Source organism: Electrona antarctica, assembly GCF_951216825.1.
Source record: "Electrona antarctica genome assembly, contig: scaffold_458, whole genome shotgun sequence".
Lineage (NCBI taxonomy): Eukaryota > Metazoa > Chordata > Actinopteri > Myctophiformes > Myctophidae > Electrona > Electrona antarctica.
The window spans coordinates 1-19,759 of NW_027637650.1; the positions used below are offsets into that span (position 1 = coordinate 1).

Consider the following 19,759-nt stretch of genomic DNA (forward strand, 5'->3'; position numbering starts at 1 on the left):
GACAGACCAGACAGACAGACAGACAGACAGACAGACAGACAGACAGACACAGACAGACAGACAGACAGACAGACAGACAGACAGACAGACAGACAGACAGACAGACAGATACTGACGTCAGACTCTTCAGTATACAGTGTGGGCTCTTCATTGTATCACAGAGCCTCTTCACTGCATCTTCATCCAGCCTGGTAGACATCTCCAGTTCAACCAGATAGGATGGATTAGAGCTGAGAGCTGACACCAGAACCTCACATGATGCCTCATTGATGCCAACGCCACCAAGTCTGTAATTACACATTAACATAGAACATGTGTTAATATTACAAAACAATCAGTTTATACAGCACCACACTGCCAATAACAACACTGTAATATACACTACAATTACTATAAATATTACTACTACTACTATGGAGGCATGGGTAATGAAATTACCACAATGATACATCTAATAAAGTTAAATGTTTAACTTAATTTGTGATGACACACACACACACACACACACACACACACACACACACACACACACACACACACACACACACACACACACACACACACACACACACACACACACACACACACACACACACACACACACACACACACACACACACACACACACACACACACACACACACTACATTACCCATAAGCCTCACTGAACCTGAGCGGCGGAAACGGTAAGCTACTCAAATGTTTACTTATAAGTAAAAGTATCAATACTGCAATGTATAAATACTCTGTTACAAGTCCGGGATTCAAAATCTACTTAATGTATTAAAGTAAAAGTAATCATAATGCAGAATTTAGAGTTTTCAAAATGTATAAAACATTTCGAAAATAGCAGATCTACAAGCTCACAATGCGTCGCATTAGGACGCGCTGTGATCTCCTAGATCAACGTGAGCTACAGTATGTAGAACAACGCGTCACATTGCGAGCTTGTAGATCGGCTATTATCAAATAGACTAGAGTGGTAGGGATAGAGTATAGTGGTTAATTTATGTTTAGTAATACAAATCTAAAACATAACTAGTAACTAAAGTGTTCAAATAATTGTAGTGGATTTTCTTCTCAGAATGTAGTTTTACATAAGTGTTGGCATCAAGTACTCATTATGCAGACTATTCCGTTTTATGTCTAAAATGTATTACAAATCTTTTGAAAATAGCTGATCTACAAGCTCACAAACGTGTTGCGATGTGCCACTTGTAGATCGCCTATATTTTCCAAATAGACAAAGTTTAAATAGGGCTGAAGTGGTTAATGTATGTTTTGTAATAATAATCAAAATCTCCAAATTAAGTAAATAAAGTTTTCAATAAATTGTAGTGGAGTAAAAGTACAATATTTGCCTCTGAGATGTAGTGGAGTAGAAGTAAAAGTATAGAAAATCAGAAGTACTTCAGTAAAGTTAAAGTACCTGGAATGTTGTACTTTAGTAAGTACTGGGTACTTAGTTATACTTTCCACCACAGCCTAATATTACTAATATTACTATAGGTTATTTTTATAATCATAATAAGAATAAATGTTAAAATGTTTTACATTTAAAAGTACGTCAAGAGTTTAGTTGACTCTTTAATGCCAGCATGACTGATTGTCAACATGTTGTGACTGACTGACTGACTGGCTGACTGGCTGACTGACTGCAGCTTTAGTATGATGATGATCAGCTTTAGTATGATCTCCTTCATGTTGTTCAAATCCCCATGAATACTAACCGAGCCTTTCTGCAGTTCCTCACAGCTGGTAGCAGTCTCTCTTTCCCCCATGCCGATGTGGCATTGTATTTGTCCAGGTCCAACTCATCCAGAACCTCCTCTGACATCAGCAGCATGTGAGCCAGAGCTGAACATTGGGTTTCAGACAGTTGTGTCTTAGATCTGTCCTCTGACTCCAGGAACTGTTGGATCTCCTGATGAACTGAGTCGTCCTTCATCTCCATCAAACAGTGGAAGATGTTGATACATCTGTCAGGGGAGGCATCATCCTCCTCAATGCTCATCTCCTTCAGGTTGTTGATGACTCTCTGGATCTCCTCTGGACTGTTCTCTGTCTGACCCAGCAGGCCTCCTAACAGACTCTGGCTGGACTGCAGTGAGAGGCCATGAAGGAAGCGGATGAAGAGGTCCAGGTGGCCGTTCTTACTCTTCATGGCTTTAAGGATGGCTTTCTTCAGGAAGTCACCCAGGGACATGTGACTGAAGTCTTCTCCCAGGAAGGTCTTCAGCACCTCTGTGTTCCTCTCAGTGAAACAGTGCATCAGGTAAACTGCAGCCAGGAACTCCTGAATGCTCAGATGAACAAAGCTGTAGACCTTCCTCTCGAAGATCACACTTTCTCTTTTGAAGATCTGTGTGCACACTCCCGAGTACAGCACAGCGTCGTTCACATCAAGACCACACTCTTCCAGGTCTTCTTGGTAGAACATGACGCTGCCTTTCTTCAGATGCTGAAACGCCAGCTTGCCCAGATTCAGAAGACCCTCCCGGTCGGTCGCCATGAGCTGCTGTTGACTCAGCTCACCTTTCTCACCATACTTAAGGTTCTTCCTACATATCTGGACCAAAATGAAGTGGGCGAACATCTCAGTGGGAGTCGTGGGCAGCTGTCCTGTCCCGTCGCTCTTCAACAGGACCTCCAGAACCGTGGCAGCGATCCAGCAGACGAGTGGGATGTGACACAGGATGTGGAAGCTCTTTGTTTTGTTGACGTGTGAGATGATCCTGCTGGCCAGCTCCTCGTCATCACTGAACCTCTTCCTGAAGAACTCCTCCTTCTGGGGGTCTGTGAACCCTCGTACTTCTGTCACCCTGTCAATGCATTGAGGAGGGATCCGATAGGCTGCCGCAGGTCTGGTGGTTATCCAGAGGAGAGCCGAGGGGAGCAGATTCCCCTTGATGAGGTTCGTCAGCAGCACGCCCACCGATGATGTCACCGTGACATCAGAGACGATGTCATTGTTGTCGAAGACGTCAGAATCAATGTCAATATTCTCGAATTTCAGCGGAAACCTGCTTTCATCGAGACCATCGAAGATGAAGACAGTCTTACAGGCAGCGAGCTGCTCTGCTGTGACCTTCTTTAACGTTGGATGGAAGTCATGGATCAGTGAGAGAAGACTGTGCCGCGTCTCTCGGACCAGGTTCAGCTCCCGGAACGACATCAGAATCACGAGATCGATGTGCTGATTGGCCACGCCCCCCGCCCAGTCCAGAGTGAACTTGTACACGGAGAAGGTTTTCCCAATGCCGGCGATGCCCTTCGTCAGAACTCTTTGGATGTCTGTCTCACCGGCTGCCAAGCGCTTGAAGACTTCAGTGCACTTCATCTGGTCAAAGAGGCTCTTCCTCATCTTGGACGCTTTCTCAAGCTGCCACACCTCATGTTGCAGATTAACCCCTTCACTGTCTCCCTTTAAGAGGTAGAGTGTTGTGTAGTTCCTGTTGAAGGAGGTTCCAGGTACTGGTCCGGTGATGTCATCTCGCTGACCTTCGATCCTCTTCATCACACCGATCACATATGGGTCTCTGACATGTTCTGGAACACAACCGTTCAATGTTATTAAACCATGTTCTGGAACACAGCCATTCAATGTTATTAAACTAAACAATGTAAATTGAACACTGACTCTGAAACAACTCAAAAGGCAACATAAACTATTTGACTAGTATATCTAATTCTCTATTTATTTACTTACTAAATTAGTGAGCTATGATGAATTACATGTATAATACTAGAATTTCGCGGGCCTTCGGCCCGCTCATCCTAGCGCCATGCGATGCGTCACAAATGGGAAGAAGGCAATGGCAACCCATGATGTTTTCATTTATGCATTTGCTTGGAAAGCGCAAAGTTGCCAAGCTGGCTGAGTGGCCCTGTTTGGTTTTGTGTATTGTAGCGAGCATGGCAAGGCGCAGGAACAGTATACTGTACTGTGCTGTACTGTAAGTCTTTGTACTGTACTGTACTCATGTGTACTGTACTGTTCTCTGTACTGTTGTTATTAGTGTTCTTATTTTTTATTATTATTATTATTACATGGATTAATATTCTGATGTACTGTACTGTTCTCTGTACTGTTGATATTATAGTTATTAGTGTTGTGTTCTTATTTTTTATTATTATTATTATTACATGGATTAATATTGTGATGTGAGCTTTCTTTCTGTACTGTACTCATGTGTACTGTACTGTTATCTGTACTGTTGATATTATTGTTGTTATTAGTGTAGTGTTCTTATTTTGTATTATTATTATTATTATTGAAAGAGAGCATGGCAAGGTGCAGGAACAGTATACTGTACTGTACTGTACTGTAAGTCTTTGTACTGTACTGTACTGTACTCATGTGTACTGTACTGTTCTCTGTATTAGTGTTGTGTTCTTATTTATTATTATTATTATTATTATTATTACATGGATTAATATGCTGATGTACTGTACTGTACTGTTCTCTGTACTGTTGATATTATAGTTGTTATTAGTGTTGTGTTCTTATTTTTTATTATTATTATTATTACATGGATTAATATTCTGATGTGAGCTTTATTTCTGTACTGTACTGTACTCATGTGTACTGTACTGTTATCTGTACTGTTGTTATTATTATTATTAGTGTAGTGTTCTTATTTTGTATTATTATTATTAGCGTTTTGTGGCGTGTGTGTGTGTGTGTGTGCGTGCCATTTCAGCTGCATCGCGAGGCCCCCCCCCCCGCGCACGCACGCACACACACACCACACACACACACACACGTGTCTGCAGTGACACTGCGTTGTACACAGCTGTTTTGTGTTGCAGCGCGTTGTTGCAGCGCGCACGTGTGCGTGTAGTGTTGGTGTTGTTGTTCTTATCCATATATGCGCCTCGGTTCGTCCCGATTGTACCACGCCAGGTGTCGACGCGGTCGTGTTTGCATTATTGTAACTGTGTATGTAATCGCGGCGCTCTCCATCAAAGTTAGAATCAGTGTAGAACCTGTGTTGTTGTTCTTCTTCTTCTACTTTTGGTTTCCGGCAGGCTGTACACTGTGTGTGTGTGTGTGTGTGTGTGTGTGTGTGTGTGTGTGTGTGTGTGTGTGTGTGTGTGTGTGTGTGTGTGTGTGTGTGTGTGTGTGTGTGTGTGTGTGTGTGTGTGTGTGTGTGTGTGCGAGTGTGTGTGTGTGTGTACTGTGTAACTTCCGGTAGTGTTTCCGGAAGTGTGAAAGGTAACACGAAAAACACGTGGGTCACGTGGTGGGGTTTTGAGCCATTGGGAAGGGGTGATGTAGTGTTGCCAGGTCCACGTATTGTAAGCGAGTGGTAGTGTGTGTAAGTATAGGCTGTAGGCTGTAGGAAGTCAGGGTTTGCGGCCTTGTTTACATAGACGTGGCAACAATGTTGGCGGCGCAGCCAATGAAAAGAGGGGAATCACGGGATGCAGTGTTGCCAGGTACGCGAATTGTAAGCGAGTTGTAAGTAGCGTGTTGAATGGCATTTTTTCTGGGATGTTTTCATAGACCTGGCAACATGTGAGTGTGTGCGTGCGGAGGTGTGGGTGCTTGGGGAGATATTGTTTGTTGTGAAGAGATACAATGCCGGCGTGGGTGTGGAAGGGAGGCAACGTTGGTGTCAGTGCAATGAGTAATGTTCCGCGGGTGGTGTTGAGGGTCGGCGTTCGGCGCGATATGAGGAGATAGCGGCCGAACGACGCGGAGGGTAAGTGTGTGACGTCACTGCCGTGTGAGTGTAGTGTGTTGCAGTGTGTCAGTGATGTATGCAGTGTGTGACTTTGGGTCCCTTTTCCTGGGTTGGATACAACTTCTCACTTGTATATATAGATATTATTTACATCATGTCATAAATTAATGAATATCTCAGGCTTTACTTGGTAGAATGCTGGAGGGACGGTCACACACTGAACCCCTGGATGGACCCTCAGTCCCCTCTCTGTGGAGAGAGAGAGAGAGAGACACACACACACACACACACACACACACACACACACACACACACACACACACACACACACACACACACACACACACACACACACACACACACACACACACACACACACACACACACACACACACACATACACAAGCATGACGCTAGTAACTAGTGATGGACGGTAACAGACTAGTTGAGTACTAGTAGGTGACTAGTAGGTGGCACTCTAGGACCTTATTCCTGAAAAATTCCCCGGCATGAAAAGTGTTAAGTGTAGCTCTGTTTCCACCACAGTCTGTGTGCAGTGGGTGCAGTCTGTCTTGTCATGGGAGCGTGCAGTGGGTGCAGTCTGTCTTGTCATGGGAGCGTGCAGTGGGTGCAGTCTGTCTTGTCATGGGAGCGTGCAGTGGGTGCAGTCTGTCTTGTCATGGGAGCGTGCAGTGGGTGCAGTCTGTCTTGTCATGGGAGCGTGCAGTGGGTGCAGTCTGTCTTGTCATGGGAGCGTGCAGTGGGTGCAGTCTGTCTTGTCATGGGAGCGTGCAGTGGGTGCAGTCTGTCTTGCCATGGGAGCGTGCAGTGGGTGCAGTCTGTCTTGTCATGGGAGCGTGCAGTGGGTGCAGTCTGTCTTGTCATGGGAGCGTGCAGTGGGTGCAGTCTGTCTTGTCATGGGAGCGTGCAGTGGGTGCAGTCTGTCTTGTCATGGGAGCGTGCAGTGGGTGCAGTCTGTCTTGTCATGGGAGCGTGCAGTGGGTGCAGTCTGTCTTGCCATGGGAGCGGGGTCTGTCTGTGTCAGCCTTTCTCTATCGCAAGGCTGTGTTCACAGAGTCTGTACCTGGTCAAGGACGGTCTTAGTTTTGTGTCAGTCTCAGTGCTCAGGAATTCTGCCAGTGTGTATTCTCTGTTTAGCTTTTTTTCTGTCAACACCGTTATAACAATTCTGACTCCGACCTTTGATTGAAACCTTTATTCATTCTCGAAAAGATTAGAGTTTAAAATGATCTTACTTTGAGCGTGAAGGTCCAGGTTCATCACTGACGTCTGAAGAGAGTCCGGTAGAAGTGAGAGAGTAGATGCCACTCGTTGTGCTGCTTGGAGCCTCTGGTCTCTGACTCTGGTTGTCATCCCTGTTATCATTGTTTATGTCACCACTGTTATCATCACATTAACAACACTGTTTCTGTCTCCTCTGTTATCATCACAATAACAACACTGTTTCTGTCTCCTCTGTTATCACAATAACAACACTGTTTCTGTCTCCTCTGTTATCATCACAATAACAACACTGTTTCTGTCTCCTCTGTTACCATCACAATAACAACACTGTTTCTGTCTCCTCTGTTACCATCACAATAACAACACTGTTTCTGTCTCCTCTGTTACCATCACAATAACAACACTGTTTCTGTCTCCTCTGTTATCATCACAATAACAACACTGTTTCTGTCTCCTCTGTTACCATCACAATAACAACACTGTTTCTGTCTCCTCTGTTATCATCACAATAACAACACTGTTTCTGTCTCCTCTGTTATCATCACAATAACAACACTGTTTCTGTCTCCTCTGTTATCACAATAACAACACTGTTTCTGTCTCCTCTGTTATCATCACAATAACAACACTGTTTCTGTCTCCTCTGTTACCATCACAATAACAACACTGTTTCGGTCTCCTCTGTTATCACAATAACAACACTGTTTCTGTCTCCTCTGTTATCATCACAATAACAACACTGTTTCTGTCTCCTCTGTTACCATCACAATAACAACACTGTTTCTGTCTCCTCTGTTATCACAATAACAACACTGTTTCTGTCTCCTCTGTTATCATCACAATAACAACACTGTTTCTGTCTCCTCTGTTATCACAATAACAACACTGTTTCTGTCTCCTCTGTTATCATCACAATAACAACACTGTTTCTGTCTCCTCTGTTACCACCACAATAACAACACTGTTTCTGTCTCCTCTGTTATCACCACAATAACAACACTGTTTCTGTCTCCTCTGTTACCACCACAATAACAACACTGTTTCTGTCTCCTCTGTTATCACCACAATAACAACACTGTTTCTGTCTCCTCTGTTACCATCACAATAACAACACTGTTTCTGTCTCCTCTGTTACCATCACAATAACAACACTGTTTCTGTCTCCTCTGTTATCACCACAATAACAACACTGTTTCTGTCTCTTCTGTTACCATCACAATAACACTGTTTCTGTCTCCTCTGTTACCACCACAATAACAACACTGTTTCTGTCTCCTCTGTTACCATCACAATAACAACATTGTTTCTTTCTCCTCTGTTACCATCACAATAACAACACTGTTTCTGTCTCCTCTGTTACCATCACAATAACAACACTGTTTCTGTCTCCTCTGTTACCACCACAATAACAACACTGTTTCTGTCTCCTCTGTTACCATCACAATAACAACACTGTTTCTGTCTCCTCTGTTATCATCACAATAACAACACTGTTTCTGTCTCCTCTGTTACCATCACAATAACAACACTGTTTCTGTCTCCTCTGTTACCATCACAATAACAACACTGTTTCTGTCTCCTCTGTTACCATCACAATAACAACACTGTTTCTGTCTCCTCTGTTATCATCACAATAACAACACTGTTTCTGTCTCCTCTGTTACCACCACAATAACAACACTGTTTCTGTCTCCTCTGTTATCACCACAATAACAACACTGTTTCTGTCTCCTCTGTTACCACCACAATAACAACACTGTTTCTGTCTCCTCTGTTATCACCACAATAACAACACTGTTTCTGTCTCCTCTGTTACCATCACAATAACAACACTGTTTCTGTCTCCTCTGTTACCATCACAATAACAACACTGTTTCTGTCTCCTCTGTTATCATCACAATAACAACACTGTTTCTGTCTCCTCTGTTATCATCACAATAACAACACTGTTTCTGTCTCCTCTGTTACCACCACAATAACAACACTGTTTCTGTCTCCTCTGTTATCACAATAACAACACTGTTTCTGTCTCCTCTGTTATCATCACAATAACAACACTGTTTCTGTCTCCTCTGTTATCATCACAATAACAACACTGTTTCTGTCTCCTCTGTTACCACAATAACAACACTGTTTCTGTCTCCTCTGTTATCATCACAATAACAACACTGTTTCTGTCTCCTCTGTTACCACCACAATAACAACACTGTTTCTGTCTCCTCTGTTACCATCACAATAACAACACTGTTTCTGTCTCCTCTGTTACCACCACAATAACAACACTGTTTCTGTCTCCTCTGTTACCACCACAATAACAACACTGTTTCTGTCTCCTCTGTTACCATCACAATAACAACACTGTTTCTGTCTCCTCTGTTATCATCACAATAACAACACTGTTTCTGTCTCCTCTGTTACCACCACAATAACAACACTGTTTCTGTCTCCTCTGTTACCATCACAATAACAACACTGTTTCTGTCTCCTCTGTTACCACCACAATAACAACACTGTTTCTGTCTCCTCTGTTACCACCACAATAACAACACTGTTTCTGTCTCCTCTGTTACCATCACAATAACAACACTGTTTCTGTCTCCTCTGTTACCACCACAATAACAACACTGTTTCTGTCTCCTCTGTTACCACCACAATAACAACACTGTTTCTGTCTCCTCTGTTACCACCACAATAACAACACTGTTTCTGTCTCCTCTGTTACCATCACAATAACAACACTGTTTCTGTCTCCTCTGTTACCATCACAATAACAACACTGTTTCTGTCTCCTGTTACCACCACAATAACAACACTGTTTCTGTCTCCTCTGTTATCATCACAATAACAACACTGTTTCTGTCTCCTCTGTTATCATCACAATAACAACACTGTTTCTGTCTCCTGTTACCACCACAATAACAACACTGTTTCTGTCTCCTCTGTTATCATCACAATAACAACACTGTTTGTCTCCTCTGTTACCATCACAATAACAACACTGTTTCTGTCTCCTCTGTTACCACCACAATAACAACACTGTTTCTGTCTCCTCTGTTACCACCACAATAACAACACTGTTTCTGTCTCCTCTGTTACCATCACAATAACAACACTGTTTCTGTCTCCTCTGTTACCACCACAATAACAACACTGTTTCTGTCTCCTCTGTTACCACCACAATAACAACACTGTTTCTGTCTCCTCTGTTACCACCACAATAACAACACTGTTTCTGTCTCCTCTGTTACCATCACAATAACAACACTGTTTCTGTCTCCTCTGTTACCACCACAATAACAACACTGTTTCTGTCTCCTCTGTTATCATCACAATAACAACACTGTTTCTGTCTCCTCTGTTACCATCACAATAACAACACTGTTTCTGTCTCCTCTGTTGTCATGGGAGCGTGCAGTGGGTGCAGTCTGTTTTGTCATGGGAGCGTGCAGTGGGTGCAGTCTGTCTTGTCATGGGAGCGTGCAGTGGGTGCAGTCTGTCTTGTCATGGGAGCGTGCAGTGGGTGCAGTCTGTCTTGTCATGGGAGCGTGCAGTGGGTGCAGTCTGTCTTGTCTTGGGAGCGTGCAGTGGGTGCAGTCTGTCTTGTCATGGGAGCGTGCAGTGGGTGCACAGTCTGTCTTGTCATGGGAGCGTGCAGTGGGTGCAGTCCGTCTTGTCTTGGGAGCGTGCAGTGGGTGCAGTCTGTCTTGCCATGGGAGCGTGCAGTGGGTGCAGTCTGTCTTGCCATGGGAGCGTGCAGTGGGTGCAGTCCGTCTTGTCTTGGGAGCGTGCAGTGGGTGCAGTCTGTCTTGTCATGGGAGCGTGCAGTGGGTGCAGTCTGTCTTGTCATGGGAGCGTGCAGTGGGTGCAGTCTGTCTTGTCTTGGGAGCGTGCAGTGGGTGCAGTCTGTCTTGTCATGGGAGCGTGCAGTGGGTGCAGTCTGTCTTGTCATGGGAGCGTGCAGTGGGTGCAGTCTGTCTTGTCATGGGAGCGTGCAGTGGGTGCAGTCTGTCTTGTCATGGGAGCGTGCAGTGGGTGCAGTCTGTCTTGCCATGGGAGCGGGGTCTGTCTGTGTCAGCCTTTCTCTATCGCAAGGCTGTGTTCACAGAGTCTGTACCTGGTCAAGGACGGTCTTAGTTTTGTGTCAGTCTCAGTGCTCAGGAATTCTGCCAGTGTGTATTCTCTGTTTAGCTTTTTTTCTGTCAACACCGTTATAACAATTCTGACTCCGACCTTTGATTGAAACCTTTATTCATTCTCGAAAAGATTAGAGTTTAAAATGATCTTACTTTGAGCGTGAAGGTCCAGGTTCATCACTGACGTCTGAAGAGAGTCCGGTAGAAGTGAGAGAGTAGATGCCACTCGTTGTGCTGCTTGGAGCCTCTGGTCTCTGACTCTGGTTGTCATCCCTGTTATCATTGTTTATGTCACCACTGTTATCATCACATTAACAACACTGTTTCTGTCTCCTCTGTTATCATCACAATAACAACACTGTTTCTGTCTCCTCTGTTATCACAATAACAACACTGTTTCTGTCTCCTCTGTTATCATCACAATAACAACACTGTTTCTGTCTCCTCTGTTACCATCACAATAACAACACTGTTTCTGTCTCCTCTGTTACCATCACAATAACAACACTGTTTCTGTCTCCTCTGTTACCATCACAATAACAACACTGTTTCTGTCTCCTCTGTTATCATCACAATAACAACACTGTTTCTGTCTCCTCTGTTACCATCACAATAACAACACTGTTTCTGTCTCCTCTGTTATCATCACAATAACAACACTGTTTCTGTCTCCTCTGTTATCATCACAATAACAACACTGTTTCTGTCTCCTCTGTTATCACAATAACAACACTGTTTCTGTCTCCTCTGTTATCATCACAATAACAACACTGTTTCTGTCTCCTCTGTTACCATCACAATAACAACACTGTTTCTGTCTCCTCTGTTATCACAATAACAACACTGTTTCTGTCTCCTCTGTTATCATCACAATAACAACACTGTTTCTGTCTCCTCTGTTACCATCACAATAACAACACTGTTTCTGTCTCCTCTGTTATCACAATAACAACACTGTTTCTGTCTCCTCTGTTATCATCACAATAACAACACTGTTTCTGTCTCCTCTGTTATCACAATAACAACACTGTTTCTGTCTCCTCTGTTATCATCACAATAACAACACTGTTTCTGTCTCCTCTGTTACCACCACAATAACAACACTGTTTCTGTCTCCTCTGTTATCACCACAATAACAACACTGTTTCTGTCTCCTCTGTTACCACCACAATAACAACACTGTTTCTGTCTCCTCTGTTATCACCACAATAACAACACTGTTTCTGTCTCCTCTGTTACCATCACAATAACAACACTGTTTCTGTCTCCTCTGTTACCATCACAATAACAACACTGTTTCTGTCTCCTCTGTTATCACCACAATAACAACACTGTTTCTGTCTCTTCTGTTACCATCACAATAACACTGTTTCTGTCTCCTCTGTTACCACCACAATAACAACACTGTTTCTGTCTCCTCTGTTACCATCACAATAACAACATTGTTTCTTTCTCCTCTGTTACCATCACAATAACAACACTGTTTCTGTCTCCTCTGTTACCATCACAATAACAACACTGTTTCTGTCTCCTCTGTTACCACCACAATAACAACACTGTTTCTGTCTCCTCTGTTACCATCACAATAACAACACTGTTTCTGTCTCCTCTGTTATCATCACAATAACAACACTGTTTCTGTCTCCTCTGTTACCATCACAATAACAACACTGTTTCTGTCTCCTCTGTTACCATCACAATAACAACACTGTTTCTGTCTCCTCTGTTACCATCACAATAACAACACTGTTTCTGTCTCCTCTGTTATCATCACAATAACAACACTGTTTCTGTCTCCTCTGTTACCACCACAATAACAACACTGTTTCTGTCTCCTCTGTTATCACCACAATAACAACACTGTTTCTGTCTCCTCTGTTACCACCACAATAACAACACTGTTTCTGTCTCCTCTGTTATCACCACAATAACAACACTGTTTCTGTCTCCTCTGTTACCATCACAATAACAACACTGTTTCTGTCTCCTCTGTTACCATCACAATAACAACACTGTTTCTGTCTCCTCTGTTATCATCACAATAACAACACTGTTTCTGTCTCCTCTGTTATCATCACAATAACAACACTGTTTCTGTCTCCTCTGTTACCACCACAATAACAACACTGTTTCTGTCTCCTCTGTTATCACAATAACAACACTGTTTCTGTCTCCTCTGTTATCATCACAATAACAACACTGTTTCTGTCTCCTCTGTTATCATCACAATAACAACACTGTTTCTGTCTCCTCTGTTACCACAATAACAACACTGTTTCTGTCTCCTCTGTTATCATCACAATAACAACACTGTTTCTGTCTCCTCTGTTACCACCACAATAACAACACTGTTTCTGTCTCCTCTGTTACCATCACAATAACAACACTGTTTCTGTCTCCTCTGTTACCACCACAATAACAACACTGTTTCTGTCTCCTCTGTTACCACCACAATAACAACACTGTTTCTGTCTCCTCTGTTACCATCACAATAACAACACTGTTTCTGTCTCCTCTGTTATCATCACAATAACAACACTGTTTCTGTCTCCTCTGTTACCACCACAATAACAACACTGTTTCTGTCTCCTCTGTTACCATCACAATAACAACACTGTTTCTGTCTCCTCTGTTACCACCACAATAACAACACTGTTTCTGTCTCCTCTGTTACCACCACAATAACAACACTGTTTCTGTCTCCTCTGTTACCATCACAATAACAACACTGTTTCTGTCTCCTCTGTTACCACCACAATAACAACACTGTTTCTGTCTCCTCTGTTACCACCACAATAACAACACTGTTTCTGTCTCCTCTGTTACCACCACAATAACAACACTGTTTCTGTCTCCTCTGTTACCATCACAATAACAACACTGTTTCTGTCTCCTCTGTTACCATCACAATAACAACACTGTTTCTGTCTCCTGTTACCACCACAATAACAACACTGTTTCTGTCTCCTCTGTTATCATCACAATAACAACACTGTTTCTGTCTCCTCTGTTATCATCACAATAACAACACTGTTTCTGTCTCCTGTTACCACCACAATAACAACACTGTTTCTGTCTCCTCTGTTATCATCACAATAACAACACTGTTTGTCTCCTCTGTTACCATCACAATAACAACACTGTTTCTGTCTCCTCTGTTACCACCACAATAACAACACTGTTTCTGTCTCCTCTGTTACCACCACAATAACAACACTGTTTCTGTCTCCTCTGTTACCATCACAATAACAACACTGTTTCTGTCTCCTCTGTTACCACCACAATAACAACACTGTTTCTGTCTCCTCTGTTACCACCACAATAACAACACTGTTTCTGTCTCCTCTGTTACCACCACAATAACAACACTGTTTCTGTCTCCTCTGTTACCATCACAATAACAACACTGTTTCTGTCTCCTCTGTTACCACCACAATAACAACACTGTTTCTGTCTCCTCTGTTATCATCACAATAACAACACTGTTTCTGTCTCCTCTGTTACCATCACAATAACAACACTGTTTCTGTCTCCTCTGTTGTCATGGGAGCGTGCAGTGGGTGCAGTCTGTTTTGTCATGGGAGCGTGCAGTGGGTGCAGTCTGTCTTGTCATGGGAGCGTGCAGTGGGTGCAGTCTGTCTTGTCATGGGAGCGTGCAGTGGGTGCAGTCTGTCTTGTCATGGGAGCGTGCAGTGGGTGCAGTCTGTCTTGTCTTGGGAGCGTGCAGTGGGTGCAGTCTGTCTTGTCATGGGAGCGTGCAGTGGGTGCACAGTCTGTCTTGTCATGGGAGCGTGCAGTGGGTGCAGTCCGTCTTGTCTTGGGAGCGTGCAGTGGGTGCAGTCTGTCTTGCCATGGGAGCGTGCAGTGGGTGCAGTCTGTCTTGTCATGGGAGCCTGCAGTGGGTGCAGTCTGTCTTGTCATGGGAGCGTGCAGTGGGTGCAGTCTGTCTTGCCATGGGAGCGTGCAGTGGGTGCAGTCTGTCTTGTCATGGGAGCGTGCAGTGGGTGCAGTCTGTCTTGTCATGGGAGCGTGCAGTGGGTGCAGTCTGTCTTGCCATGGGAGCGTGCAGTGGGTGCAGTCTGTCTTGTCATGGGAGCGTGCAGTGGGTGCAGTCTGTCTTGTCATGGGAGCGTGCAGTGGCTGCAGTCTGTCTTGTCATGGGAGCGTGCAGTGGGTGCAGTCTGTCTTGTCATGGGAGCGTGCAGTGGGTGCAGTCTGTCTTGTCATGGGAGCGGGGTCTGTCTGTGTCAGCCTTTCTCTATCGCAAGGCTGTGTTCACAGAGTCTGTACCTGGTCAAGGACTGTCTTAGTTTTGTGTCAGTCACAGTGCTCAGGAATTCTGCCAGTGTGTATTCTCTGTTTAGCTTTTTTTCTGTCATCACCGTTATAACAATTCTGACTCCGACCTTTGATTGAAACCTTTATTCATTCTCGAAAAGATTAGAGTTTAAAATGATCTTACTTTGAGCGTGAAGGTCCAGGTTCATCACTGACGTCTGAAGAGAGTCCGGTAGAAGTGAGAGAGTAGATGCCACTCGTTGTGCTGCTTGGAGCCTCTGGTCTCTGACTCTGGTTGTCATCCCTGTTATCATTGTTTATGTCACCCCTGTTATCATCACAATAACAACACTGTTTCTGTCTCCTCTGTTATCATCACAATAACAACACTGTTTCTGTCTCCTCTGTTACCATCACAATAACAACACTGTTTCTGTCTCCTCTTTTACCATCACAATAACAACACTGTTTCTGTCTCCTCTGTTACCACCACAATAACAACACTGTTTCTGTCTCCTCTGTTATCATCACAATAACAACACTGTTTCTGTCTCCTCTGTTATCATCACAATAACAACACTGTTTCTGTCTCCTCTGTTACCATCACAATAACAACACTGTTTCTGTCTCCTCTGTTATCATCACAATAACAACACTGTTTCTGTCTCCTCTGTTACCACCACAATAACAACACTGTTTCTGTCTCCTCTGTTATCATCACAATAACAACACTGTTTCTGTCTCCTCTGTTATCATCACAATAACAACACTGTTTCTGTCTCCTCTGTTACCACCACAATAACAACACTGTTTCTGTCTCCTCTGTTACCACCACAATAACACTGTTTCTGTCTCCACTGTTACCATCACAATAACACTGTTTCTGTCTCCTCTGTTATCATCACAACAACAACACTGTTTCTGTCTCCTCTGTTACCACCACAATAACAACACTGTTTCTGTCTCCTCTGTTACCACCACAATAACAACACTGTTTCTGTCTCCTCTGTTACCATCACAATAACAACACTGTTTCTGTCTCCTCTGTTATCATCACAATAACAACACTGTTTCTGTCCTCTGTTATCATCACAATAACAACACTGTTTCTGTCTCCTCTGTTACCACCACAATAACAACACTGTTTCTGTCTCCTCTGTTACCATCACAATAACAACACTGTTTCTGTCTCCTCTGTTACCACCACAATAACAACACTGTTTCTGTCTCCTCTGTTACCATCACAATAACAACACTGTTTCTGTCTCCTCTGTTACCACCACAATAACAACACTGTTTCTGTCTCCTCTGTTACCATCACAATAACAACACTGTTTCTGTCTCCTCTGTTACCATCACAATAACAACACTGTTTCTGTCTCCTCTGTTACCATCACAATAACAACACTGTTTCTGTCTCCTCTGTTACCACCACAATAACAACACTGTTTCTGTCTCCTCTGTTACCACCACAATAACAACACTGTTTCTGTCTCCTCTGTTACCACCACAATAACACTGTTTCTGTCTCCTCTGTTACCATCACAATAACAACACTGTTTCTGTCTCCTCTGTTATCACAATAACAACACTGTTTCTGTCTCCTCTGTTACCACCACAATAACAACACTGTTTCTGTCTCCTCTGTTACCACCACAATAACAACACTGTTTCTGTCTCCTCTGTTACCACCACAATAACAACACTGTTTCTGTCTCCTCTGTTACCACCACAATAACACTGTTTCTGTCTCCTCTGTTACCATCACAATAACAACACTGGTTCTGTCTCCTCTGTTACCACCACAATAACACTGTTTCTGTCTCCTCTGTTACCATCACAATAACAACACTGTTTCTGTCTCCTCTGTTACCATCACAATAACAACACTGTTTCTGTCTCCTCTGTTACCACCACAATAACAACACTGTTTCTGTCTCCTCTGTTACCATCACAATAACAACACTGTTTCTGTCTCCTCTGTTACCACCACAATAACAACACTGTTTCTGTCTCCTCTGTTACCATCACAATAACAACACTGTTTCTGTCTCCTCTGTTATCATCACAATAACAACACTGTTTCTGTCTCCTCTGTTACCATCACAATAACAACACTGTTTCTGTCTCCTCTGTTACCACCACAATAACAACACTGTTTCTGTCTCCTCTGTTACCACCACAATAACAACACTGTTTCTGTCTCCTCTGTTACCACCACAATAACACTGTTTCTGTCTCCTCTGTTACCATCACAATAACAACACTGTTTCTGTCTCCTCTGTTACCACCACAATAACACTGTTTCTGTCTCCTCTGTTACCATCACAATAACAACACTGTTTCTGTCTCCTCTGTTACCATCACAATAACAACACTGTTTCTGTCTCCTCTGTTACCATCACAATAACAACACTGTTTCTGTCTCCTCTGTTACCACCACAATAACAACACTGTTTCTGTCTCCTCTGTTACCATCACAATAACAACACTGTTTCTGTCTCCTCTGTTACCACCACAATAACACTGTTTCTGTCTCCACTGTTACCATCACAATAACACTGTTTCTGTCTCCTCTGTTATCATCACAACAACAACACTGTTTCTGTCTCCTCTGTTACCACCACAATAACAACACTGTTTCTGTCTCCTCTGTTACCATCACAATAACAACACTGTTTCTGTCTCCTCTGTTACCATCACAATAACAACACTGTTTCTGTCTCCTCTGTTATCATCACAATAACAACACTGTTTCTGTCCTCTGTTATCATCACAATAACAACACTGTTTCTGTCTCCTCTGTTACCACCACAATAACAACACTGTTTCTGTCTCCACTGTTACCACCACAATAACACTGTTTCTGTCTCCTCTGTTACCATCACAATAACAACACTGTTTCTGTCTCCTCTGTTACCATCACAATAACAACACTGTTTCTGTCTCCTCTGTTACCATCACAATAACAACACTGTTTCTGTCTCCTCTGTTACCACCACAATAACAACACTGTTTCTGTCTCCTCTGTTACCACCACAATAACAACACTGTTTCTGTCTCCTCTGTTACCATCACAATAACAACACTGTTTCTGTCTCCTCTGTTATCATCACAATAACAACACTGTTTCTGTCCTCTGTTATCATCACAATAACAACACTGTTTCTGTCTCCTCTGTTACCACCACAATAACAACACTGTTTCTGTCTCCTCTGTTACCACCACAATAACAACACTGTTTCTGTCTCCTCTGTTACCACCACAATAACAACACTGTTTCTGTCTCCTCTGTTACCACCACAATAACAACACTGTTTCTGTCTCCTCTGTTACCATTCTGTCTAGTGATGTGACCAGTTAACCACCATTCTGTCTAGTGTGTGACATCCAAGCTGGAGTTAAAACTTACAGCTTTCTGGATGCTGGAGGCTCCTCCCCCACGGTGTCTGGTGGTTGGTCTTCATGTCTGGATGATGGAGGCTCCTCCCCCACGGTGTCTGGTGGTTGGTCTTCATGTCTGGATGCTGGAGGCTCCTCCCCCACGGTGTCTGGTGGTTGGTCTTCATGTCTGGATGCTGGAGGCTCCTCCCCCACGGTGTCCCCAGAGTCACTCATCTTCTAGACTTTAACACATCTATGATGAACAACACAAAGAAGGGTATTTATTATTTAAATACTAACGTCCCAAATCCTAAAATCTACCTAACCTAAAGTGTCTATTATTAAAGGAGCATTCAGTGATTTGGAAACAGTCACATGGTACACCCCGGTAACCAGATGTGCACATCCACGCTCTACAGTGGGCATGCAACAGGCCAACAGCACACACACACCAAGGCCCGCCCCCGCTCGATCATGATTGGCGGAAGGCCCCTCTCTATCCTGATTGGATGAAGGCTGGGCCACCTAGCCAAAAATGAAACCTAAGGTTTTTTGACCCCCAGGGGTTAACTGGAGACAGGGAGGAACTCCTTATATGGTCAGCACACTCTATAGTAGGGATGATTATCACAACAAAACAAAAAAATAAGTGATAAGGGGGAATGACACGCCCCTCGGGAGATAAGAACGGCTATGTGTTATGCTAATCTTGATGATGACGTCAGAGTGCCGATGAGCGTTCCCCATTGTCTTCTATGCAGGCTTGGTGGCAGTAGTAGCATAGCAACTTATGCTACTCTTTTGGTGTCACATTTATACTAGGTGAAAGTCTCATTAAAAAAAAAATGTTTTCTCTCGAAAGTCTTAGTTACAGTGACATTGAGTTAAGGTGTTTTTTTAGGGTAAAGGTCCCCACACACCGAGCGCGTTTTTTGGATTTTCAGCAGCGTTTCTCCATCGTTTTTTCCGAAAAAACGCGTCCAGTGTGCAACCACCTTAAAACCTCTTGAGCCCCATTGCCCCCGCTGG

The 19,759-nt window shown here is 43.4% G+C and overlaps 1 protein-coding gene across 1 annotated transcript; it reads right to left on the reverse strand.

Moving 5' to 3' along the window:
* Positions 1-116: 116 nt before the first annotated feature.
* Positions 117-18,974, reverse strand: LOC306918746 (NLR family CARD domain-containing protein 3-like; the record flags this gene model as incomplete). The annotated part of the gene is made up of 7 exons (XM_079531613.1): positions 18,759-18,974; positions 15,531-15,650; positions 11,222-11,341; positions 6,947-7,066; positions 5,878-5,939; positions 1,731-3,549; positions 117-287 (listed from the first exon to the last, which is right to left on the reverse strand). Coding segments are annotated over exons 1-7 (2,618 nt in total), but the record flags the coding sequence as incomplete, so codon positions are not given.
* Positions 18,975-19,759: the final 785 nt, after the last annotated feature.